General features: G+C 42.0%; 2 protein-coding genes across 9 annotated transcripts in view; one reads left to right on the forward strand and one right to left on the reverse strand.

Annotated features, from left to right (window-relative positions):
- The window catches only part of LOC309694127 (A-type potassium channel modulatory protein DPP6-like), a 99,960-nt gene extending 98,506 nt beyond the window's left edge, over positions 1-1,454 (forward strand). For all 6 annotated transcript variants that reach the window (XM_082513925.1, XM_082513926.1, XM_082513921.1 and 3 more), the window contains one exon: positions 202-1,454. In XM_082513925.1, the coding sequence (XP_082370051.1) occupies positions 202-348 (147 nt within the window). In that variant the 3' untranslated portion in view covers positions 349-1,454. The remainder of the gene's footprint in view (positions 1-201) is intronic.
- Positions 1,455-2,561: 1,107 nt separating this feature from the next.
- Positions 2,562-10,548, reverse strand: part of arhgap21b (Rho GTPase activating protein 21b) — a 37,878-nt gene continuing 29,891 nt past the window's right edge. For all 3 annotated transcript variants that reach the window (XM_082513920.1, XM_082513919.1, XM_082513918.1), the window contains exons 18-24: positions 10,525-10,548; positions 10,338-10,411; positions 10,146-10,235; positions 9,848-10,015; positions 9,481-9,586; positions 5,795-5,826; positions 2,562-5,685 (exon numbers count right to left, since the gene is read on the reverse strand). The exon at positions 10,525-10,548 is cut by the window's right edge and continues 55 nt beyond it. In XM_082513920.1, the coding sequence (XP_082370046.1) occupies positions 4,117-5,685; positions 5,795-5,826; positions 9,481-9,586; positions 9,848-10,015; positions 10,146-10,235; positions 10,338-10,411; positions 10,525-10,548 (2,063 nt within the window). In that variant the 3' untranslated portion in view covers positions 2,562-4,116. The remainder of the gene's footprint in view (positions 5,686-5,794; positions 5,827-9,480; positions 9,587-9,847; positions 10,016-10,145; positions 10,236-10,337; positions 10,412-10,524) is intronic.

The raw sequence follows: 10,548 nt of genomic DNA on the forward strand, positions 1-10,548 counted from the left end.
TCTTTTCATCCACTTTTATGTGCATTTGTCACTCTTTTACACTTCAGCGCTATGCTTTAGTATTTTTTTTCTCAGAAAATGCATTTTCATTATCCAATGAAAAAACATTATTAAAAAAAGATAATAATATGATTTTGAGTGAACGACACCAAATCAGCCTCACCGTACTGTCTCTGTTAATTTCTCCATCTTTATCTGCAGATCTATCCAGACGAAGGACACTTCCTACACGGTGAGGGGACACAGCAGCACCTGAGCCAGTCCTTGGTCAACTTCTTCGAGGAGTGTTTCCGGCTACCAGAGATTCTGACAGACGACCAGCAGGAAGAGAACGAGGACAACAGTTAAACTTTGATCCTCTGAGCAGCCCCGGCCAGATACTACAGCACAATATGCAACAGATTTTTCGTTCCATCCCAGTAAATCCGCACCACCTGCTGTCAAATCTGATTTTAGCTCCAATGAAGTGCAGCACCTGCATGTGCAAAAAGGGCCTCTGCCTACATCCCTTCTCCTCATCTCGTGCTGGCTGCTGACAGGGAAACCAGTCAGATAGAGGCTGAATAAATCTCAGATGCGAACAGTCATGTCTCTCTCTGATTAACGGACTAGTGCTCCCTCTGGTGGACTGATAGAGGATCAACAAAGCATCCATTCGGCATTGCGTCTCCATTACAAAACAGGCACATTAATCCAGTGCTTCGCGGCACCAAATATCCCTCACCTGCGACGATAGGCTCATCATGTTGAGATTTAACTTTTAAAAGGCTGCCAGTTTCTCATAACCTTGCCAACTAACTTACTGATTATTGTGTTCATGAGTATGATTATTGGTACTTGTTTCTCAGAATTTCTCTGTTCAGTGTCTTACAGTTGTACCGTGTCGGAGTGGCTGTCTGGCTGCGTCAGTCTTTAGTTGCTTTACGAAACAAAGGCACAATGTTTAACTTGTGTTGTACTCCAAAAAAATGTATCTGTACAAAAATGGTGTGAAACTTTCCTCTTCATATTTCCGAATGAACCCTTTTCTTTTTTCTTTTAGTCACTGTGCCTTACTGTGGGTGACGTGTTCATGTTAGGAGCCCACATGACACTGAAAATGAGCTAATATGGAAAAGGCGTTGTGTGAATCAAGGGGCACATTTAAAACTTAGGAAGAGCTGAATAGAAGATAACTGTACGACTGCTGGGGAGAAGGTGTTACACTAACACAAAACCAACGATATTTAGTTTGCAGTTTCTTGATATTTGCCATCCAAACTGGCGTAGTGGTGAATTAACTATACTGATTTTTATTATTATTTTGTGGTTTACTTTGACGACTTTGTGTGTTCTCTCTCCTCATATCACTTCTGTTGTCAGTGGTTTCTAGTCAGCTGATGTACAAAGTGTATAAAACATCTTGAGTCTTTATGTTGTATGTGCAACTTGTATATAAAGCATTTTGAAACTTATCTTTTCTTTGGCTTAATTCATGACCTTACCTTGACAACTACAAGCACAAAGGCAAACGATGACAACCAGGTTGGGTACGAAATAAACTTACTGGCCACTACATTACTACCTGTTGCCCCTTTTGATCCACACGGACATGACAGCATCACAGTTTTTTGCTTATAAAAGTGTGTGGTGTGGTCTTCTGCTGCTGGACCCAATCTGCTTCAAGGTTGGACATGTTGTGCATGCAGAGATGCTCTTCTGCACATCTTTGAGTTCCCGTTTTCTATTCCTGTCCACATGCCTGAGTTGTGTTATGTGATTGTTTAATATTTGGATTAAACAGTTGAACACATACTTATTGAAGTGGCCAGTAAATGTATTTTACTTGGGTTAGTGTGCTAACCCAGGAAATAGCTGTATAAGCAAACAAATACCAACCGGGCTCCATGCTAAATCACCATCTTAAAAAAAAGCTCTGTGAAGTTTGACAACTGAATGCGTTTGTACAAGTTCACTGCAAATGCAAAAATGCAAAAAAAGAAGAAAAATATGCAATGTCTTTTTTTTTTTTTTTTTTTTTTTTTTTTTAAAAAGGGGGGGTACCAATTCTTCTTTTTGTAGGAAACATTTTCCCTACAAACTACTAAAAATGAGAGCTTCTTCATGCACTGATCTGCCTGATAAATGCAGTAAAATGAACACAGTTCCTGCTTAAACATTGTTCATTATTTTCAGAAGCTCTGTGCACAGCAGAGCATGTGCCCTTTACATCCATTACATTCCAGAGAAGCGGGACATTTCTACAGCCAATATCTGCAAAATTGGATAACTTGCACTAAAACAATGCAGACAGCTAAACAGCAGCAGAAGGAAAACATGGTGAGTTTGTAGTGAGCGGCCCAATTAAAAGGCACATTTCAGACAAATGTTTTAATGCTACATGATTAGGATTAAATGTAATCATTAATATTGATTCATACTTAAAATGATTTGAGAGCTTAAACATATTCACAACTATTTAAGTTGCATTTTCCCCTTTTAAAAAGATTTCAGTGCTTTGGCCCATCTCACTTCCATCATACAAAGTGGTGAAGAGGGGGGTAAGAAAGCGAAAATCGATATTTGCCATTGACAAAATTTTATTTCCAGTGTTTCAGGAGTCTGTGCACACCCCCTTACAATCAAGAGGAACACTGCACTGATACAAACAATCCAGCTCAATGAAGTGCCCTCCTCCTGCAGGGAACCTCTCATCACAGAGAAGTACCAAACTGCCCTCAACACCCACACAGGCCTCGAGATAATCATCCTCATCATCGCCATTGTTGTCATTTCTCAATACTGTACTTAAACTTGCAATCTGATGGAAATGAAAAATAAAGCAGCTAAAACATGGCATTTATATGTACATTTAAGTTACTTATTTTACAATGAATATTTAAAATTCAAGTTCTGTTAAAATTAAAAAAAACAAAAAACAACAAATGAAAAAACAGGATAAAGTATGTATAAAACATTAAGACCAGAGTGGAATGCCTAAGGAATGGAAGCTCGGCATTTTCTTAACCTGTAGAATGACTGAGAGTCAACAGTAAAAATGTCATTCACAGTAACATCTTCGTGTATCTCAACAAAGACAATATGGCACCCTTAACATTTCATTGTGAGGCACTTTCTTTAGTGAAGAAAACTTGATTTTTCTGGTTCGATTACCCATTTTCTTCTTTGCCCAACTCTCTCTTCGTTGCAATCGCGGACAGACGTGTGAACTCCGAACACTAAAACATAGCTTGCATCAGAGGGCTGTTGTTCACTGCTCTTTAAACCACACAGCAGGGATGAGTATGAACTATATTTTCCATTTGCATAAGACCAGTGTCTCCTTGTCACCTTTGTACCTTTGGAAAGGCCCCTTTGACAGCAGACGGCTTGTAGGCAGGCACACACACACACACACACACACACACACACACACACACACACAGTACCAAAAAACACAATTCAAGTACACAGAAAAATAGGGATATGTACACTTTAGAATGAAACACAAGCATCTAAAGCTTTTAGTCAGTATTACAGCAAGCATGTCTGTACATTCTTCATTTGGTTACCGACAGACTCACCGACTTTGAACACTGTAACTTTCTTTACGCAAAAATAGTTGCTCTGCAATACGAAAAATCTGCACTTTTCCACTACTTCCTATTCATCCTAAGTCAGTTCATCCTTAAAGCCACTTAGCTAAACCTTTAAACAATCTTAAATTGAGTGTTCACACTTCCTTGAACGTACTTCAGACTCGTTTCACGGGCAACAGGTCCTTTCGATCGTTAGCACATCTGGGACTTGTACTAGGAGGGTTGAAATCCTCCTCTTGGGCCATCCCAAAGTCATTTTTAATATAAAAAAGAAAAAACAAACAAAAACAAAATGGAAAAAAAAGATAACATTTTGTTCCATGCCTTAAACATGAGCAAGCTCAACAATTCCTGTGTGCAGTAATTCTCTTTTCACAAGCATACACACACCACTTAGACACACACGCCAGACATTTTTGTACTACATGCTCATTCACTAGACATTGGTCACACAATAGACACTACACTGACAGACTCCCATATACAGAGACACACCTGACAGACCAAAAACACACACAGCCACACGCACACACAGCTCTCACAGGTACTGATAGAAGCGCGAATGGACCACCTGGGAACTGGTGAGTTTATGTGGGTGAGCGGTGGCCGAGAGGCTCAGATTTTTGCTCTGGGGGAAGTCCCCGTTCAGCGCCTCAGCAGGATGATGTGGGGGTTCAGAAGAGGACGAGGCTCTGGGGTTCTGCTGTTCAGAGAAGTCCAGACTGACCTCGGGATTGCTGGATCGGTGGCGCTCGCGGGCGATCCAGTCCCCGATTGAGAAGTCCTGAGAGCTGCACTTAGGTTTCAGCCGGTCCACAGCTGAGAGCTCAGACCGTGAGCCGATGTGAACCTGCTGCGGCCAGTCTCCCAAGACTGACAGCTCGGCAAAGTCTCTCTGCCCGCCCATCGTGTGTCTGCGTCTGATGTTCTTCTTCTTACTGCGGCCCTCTGAGGACTGAATCCTCTGGCTGCCCACACCGAACATGTCATCCACAGACATTCGCATGCGTACCTTCAGTCTGTCTGTGATCTTCAACTTCCACGTGGGCTCTCCTTTGTCCAGCTCACTCCGGGACGCAGTGCTGAGGCTTGCGGTGGAACGACCCTTAACTGACCCCGAAGAGCGTGACGGTCCAGTGGAATCTTTATCGCTACGAGCGCCGTCCAGAGAAGACTCGCTGTTGGTTTTCTGTTGGGCGGCTTTCTTTCTTGAAAGTGTGTCGCATTCGATGAGTCTGTGTGAGGGGAGGGGTCGAAGGACTTCCTGCGGTTCTCGCTGGTCGGCTTTACCCACAGTGAACACTGACAGGTCACTCTCGCTGTCCGTCTCCATTGCCCTTCCTTCGCTGATGAGCTCGCTTCTCTCATCATCAGCATCTTCTCCGCCCCTGCTCTCAGACACAGACTGCACTTCGGGACTGAGGGTGCTGAGCTCAGCTCCAGTCAGGAAAGTCATGGAGGATGTGGTGGAGTAGTCTGAGGTAATGGAGCAAACCTCCGCTCCCAGCCCGCTGGGACACATCTCTGCTCCCAGGGCACCCACCGTCTTGCCACGCCTCATTCTGGGCACTGATGCTTGAGAGCTGGTGCTGTTCATCGTTCCGAGGTCAGACACCGTGTCATCATAGTTTGATGGCGGGTCCGTGAGAGAGGACTGGTGAACCATCGGCATACGGTAGCTGAGGTCTGGGGAATGTGTAGGAGAGGGGTAGGGGGATCCAGTCTGAAGGTTGGAGGAAATGCGTTTTGGAGGCAGGGAGGGAGAGGGCTGTGACATTGAGCTGTTAGAAAGATATTCTTTCCTGTTGGTTTTGTCCAGCTGCTCCTCAGAACTGTTCTTTTCCTTCTCTTTCTCGCTGGTTTCATCTGTCTGCTGCTCCTCCTCCTCCTCCTCCTCCTCCTCCTCTTCGGTCCGACTGTGCGGGGACCACAGAGGATGCTGTTGGCTCTCCTTTGGTAGCTCCTTCTTTGTAAACACAGGGTCCAGGTCATCATCTGAACTGCTAGGCTGAACTTTTTCCTTGGGCTTCTTGCGTTTGCGGTTAACGAAGAAGGAGGAGCGAATCAATTCTTTGCTACACTGATCCTTCCCTGATCCCCACAAGCCCTGATGACACACATTAAAAATGGCATTAAAACATTAAAACTGGACTTCAGACCATAAAACTAGCTTAGACACATGAATGAGAAAACAGAAACACAAAGGAGCACATTACCTTTGATTTGGAGGTTTCACTACATGCTGAGTCTGCATTAAAAACAAGAGATTCATTAGTAAAAGTCTCACATCTTAAGGACAGTCTCAAAGCAGACAATATACAGAAAGAAGAGGCAGATTCAAAGTTTGCTCAGAGTGAAAGTGACAAGATACAATGGATTTAATGAGAGCAGTTACATGAAAGCAGATGATACAATTTGGTCAGAGAGAGAGAGAGCACGCGAGAGAGAGAGGTGTAGCTAAGCTAAGCGGTATATGAAAAAGTGGAGACGGCAGCAGAAGAGGCCTGAGATGAATAATGAGGGGCGAGGAAGTGAGAACCTGGCGGTAAACCAAGACACAGAAAAGCAGCTCATGCTCGAGTATCGATGGATCGACGGCACATCACGAACAAACACGCCAGTCACAGAGCATCACATATAGCCACCAACCAGCTGTGGGCATTCTTTCCCAACTCAAAGACGTCACAGAGGAGAGGGAGTGATGAGTTTGCTCTGACTGAGAGACTTAAGGGGCCTGAGCTGAACAGACCAGTGAGTGTGTTTTGTGGTTGACACAACTTGCCGCGGGCAAACTTTGGTCTAACTTGCTCTTACTCCAAGCTGCATGAAATTCTACATTTCCCTCAACAAGTAGCCTGTCACTATAAAAGACATAAAAAGCCAAAAACATTTGCAAGACTTTCTCTGACTCAAATCATGCATACTGCAAGATAAGCAGGCTTTTTACAGAAATAATGCAGCCGCAGGAACTAAATGCAGGAACAAAAGAAACCAAAACAAAACAAAACTTCCAATGAATCCTGTGTGAGTTAACGCTGTAGCAAAGATTTGAGATGTGGCATCTTGATTCAATAATACGTTTTTTAAAAACAGGAGGCGCTGTGAGGTGTCTTTGAGTGCAAGACTTAAATTTGTCAACTACTTGTTTAAAAAAAAATAAAAAATAGGAAGATTTGCTCAGAACTTAATGACCATATATTTTCGATGTTGAGGGTGTTTTTTTTTTTTAAATCAGGTTTACCTATTTATAGATTTTATTACACATTAAACTGTTCATCGCTGTGTATTCTTTAAACTGCAGAATAAATAAAGCTGAACTGAAATACATTTTGTCACTGGCCTGAAACTCACTGTTTTCTAATATTCCTACAGGCATGTAAAAACGTTTTGACTCTGCAGTCCAGTGAATAACCAAGTACACCCTTACTGCTTCAAATGGAATAAAAATGAACAGAAGCAGCTAGGTGGTGCTAACCGATTGCACTTTTTAAAATATCAATATGTGGTGAGCATCTGTATAAAAGTAGAAGTTTGGTAATTTGCTACCCTGGAACATTCAGGTGTTTGTTAATAAATCTCAAAACAGACAATCTTCTTATGAGCAGAATTCCCAACAAACTCATCCCAAGGCCAGACCGTGCAATGCTCTGAGAAACTGCAAAAAACCCAAGAGCTACATCTAAGACTTTACAGGTCTCATAAAGTTTTAACGTATCTGAGAATAAAAAAAACAGAAAAAGACTAAATGGGTATGGCTTTTAAGGTAGGAGTGCTGCATATGAACAAACCACAAGATTTCTGAAACAATGTTATTTAGACAGACAGGCCCAAAGTGGAGATGTTTGGACACAATGCATTTGGTGAAAACCAATAGGCAGTATATCAGCGCAAACACTGTAAACCAACTGTCATGCACAGTGGTTGAGGGATGATGATCTCGGCTTGTTTTACAGACTGTGCACCTTGCAGTCATAGAGCAGACAATGAACTCCTCTGAATATCAAAGTATTCTAAACTCAAATGTGAGGCCTTTTGTCTTGATAGCTAAAGACGAGCTAAAACTACTGGACAATGATCCAGCAGCAAATCAGGTCCTTAAGAGAGCTGTACATAAATAAACACACAAACTGAATAACGCTATGCTGCACAAAGGAGTGATCCAAAATTCCTCCACGGTTATGTCAGAGACTGATGAAGTCTGAGAAATCTTTTTTTATTCCAAGTTATTGCTGTTATAGGTGGTTCTAAAAGCTACTGAATTATGGGCTGTACTTAGTTTTTCATATGACTGCACAGAGTCCAATAAAAACCTTTATCATATGACTAAATAATCGATTCCTACGACTCCTAAAAGTTCCCATGTTGTAATGGGACTACCACTATGATAATGCTGTTTTAAGTTAGGTTAAAATTTTGGTGTGTATTTGTGGGTGTGTCTGTGTGTGTGCAGAGCATGGTTGGGAGAGAGACATGCGGCTGTGACATTATGTTACAAGATATGAGAAAATGTTGGTCTGTAGTTGACGATGTGACATTTTAAAATACTGAAGATTTTGAAAGAATGACATCACAGACAACAAATAAAAGACAAAAACAAAAAAACACTACATCTTCCTAACGGGAACTCCATCCAGTGCTAGCTGAAAGCCTGAGTGCCTCTGCTTCAGTAAGTTCCTAACTACTACTCCACCTGGGAGGTGGCTGTGTGTGTTTTTTGTTTGTGTGTAAACGCATGTGTGCTGGGGAACATCCAGCTCAGTCCCAACACCACGACCCCCACCCTCAGACATCATGACAGATTATGCCACATGACCGGGAGAGAACCTGAGGTTGACCGTACCATGCTACTTGTCCTTGCGATCAGCTTAAGAAACAACAAGAGACAGCAGAAGGGCTTTCAGAGAGAGAACAGCAGCATCGCTCTGTATGCCCTCATTTTAGGGTATTGGTTTAAATATGAGACGTGCACACCACAGGAAAAATGACAAACATCGACTTCTCTTTCTTTCTTTTTTATCTTTTTTCCTCCTTTCGCCCAAATTTAAAAGAGCTGCGGGTTTCTGCAGACTAGGCAGCTACACTGGGCACAACACTCGTCCTTCTTCCTACAGTCCCAGCTGTCCATCACTGACAAAACAGAGTCCATCAGTGACATCATCGAGTGATAGACGCCGCCCACTTGGCCTGTGTCAAGATTGGGTAATGTGTGAGTGCTGGACAGGGATAAGGGAGAAAAACAACACACTACACACAGAAGGGCACAGGTCAGAAGGGTTAAAACTTCCATTGTTTCGTTTTGTTTGTTAGATTTTCTTTGGGAAAGAACATGCCGGGATTATGTGAGAGACGAGGAGGAGGGGAAGAAAAGAACTGAAAGAAAAGGAGTCGTCGTCTCAACACAGGTAAAGCACAGGGAGAAAAAAATGACTTGAGCAAGAAAAGAAAAGAAAAAAGAAGAGTAAAGCAAAGAAACGAACAAAAACAAAACTTGAGGACAGTTTAATTTTGGGCAAATAAACATCAACATCCAAACAAAACAGACTTTTATCCCAAAAAAAACTAAATGATTGCAAGGCATTTTTCAACAATTTTCCAGTGGCTGAAGCGCAACATTGCATCCACTGAAAAGTTACTGAAAAAAACTAAACAAAACTTGCTTTAACAGAAACAAATAAAACTTGGCTGTTTAGTATTCGCTTAAAGCATATGAACTGAAAAACAAGGGATGGTGCTCGTACTTTTAGCATTTGCAATTGACACTCTACCAGCATTTAATCTTAAATAGGTCTTTACCACACAACTCTTTTAATCTACTATGATCTTAAGGAAAAATATTAATGCTGCTATGGCAGAAATTTGCTGTGCTGATGCTGAAGTGTGAAAAACACTGCTGCTAAGTTACCTGAGACTTCGCCAGGAGAGGGTGCAGTCCGCCCAATGTTGGAGAGCAGGTGGTCGATATTGGGCACAGGCTGAGACTGCACTGTACTTTCTTGCTCCGCTGTGGTCTGGAGCAACATACGGAAGGAAAAAGAGTAAAAAGTAACTTAACACAATGCAAAAAATAGGGTTTCTATCTTCTATTGTAAAATAAAATCTGGGTTTATGACATGTGCAAGTTGTTCAATTCTATTTTTACATTTTAAAGGTAATCCATAAACACTGTAGCTGCATGTCTTCAAAATCAACAACTAAACTGATCCACAGAACTGACAGACCCTTCATTTAATTTCCATTGAATAAAATAAGGAAAAAGAAATGCTACATACAACAGGGTCCTCGTCACCATCATCAGCGAAGAACCAGTCAAACTGCTGAATAAGGTTCTCGACTATCTTGCACTGGTCTGGCATGTGGTTAACCATGTTAGTCATGTTGTCCTCAGAGGTTCTGACCAGGGTAGGGCCAAACACGATAGCTAGATTACGAGGCTCCATCTAAATAGATACAAGGTAAAAGTCACATTTAATGACATAATCCTCAGAGACACTGGATTAGCACAGGATTGAACGCACTGCATGGTGTTAACTAACGGGATTAACACAGAGATCCTGTTGATGCTCATACCTTGTTCTTTTCACAGTTGTCAGAAACTCTTTTGAGGTGAGCACAAAGGAATTTCAGAGTTTCATAGTGATGAATTGGCAACTCACAGATCTGGAGGAAATGACCAAACAGGGGGCCAGTGCTCAGGATGAGGAGAATGCTTTATGGTAATAACTGTTCAAATAGGTTCCTCATATTTGATCTTTCACTCACCAGCCTCTTGAGCTCCTTTAATCTCTCCACTGAGTCTTCTATTCTGCTGGCTTCTATAAAATCTGCATACTTTTCTGTGAACAGATCCAGAAAACCTCAACTTACAATTGCAAAAAGAATAACCGCACAGGAAAAACGACATTATCCCAGAGATTTTGCAATGTATTCTTTATGACTTTAGTCTTACCATTTGTAAACAGAGGTTCTGGAA

Source organism: Aulonocara stuartgranti, assembly GCF_965226115.1.
Source record: "Aulonocara stuartgranti genome assembly, chromosome: 18".
In the NCBI taxonomy this organism is placed as follows: Eukaryota; Metazoa; Chordata; class Actinopteri; order Cichliformes; family Cichlidae; genus Aulonocara; species Aulonocara stuartgranti.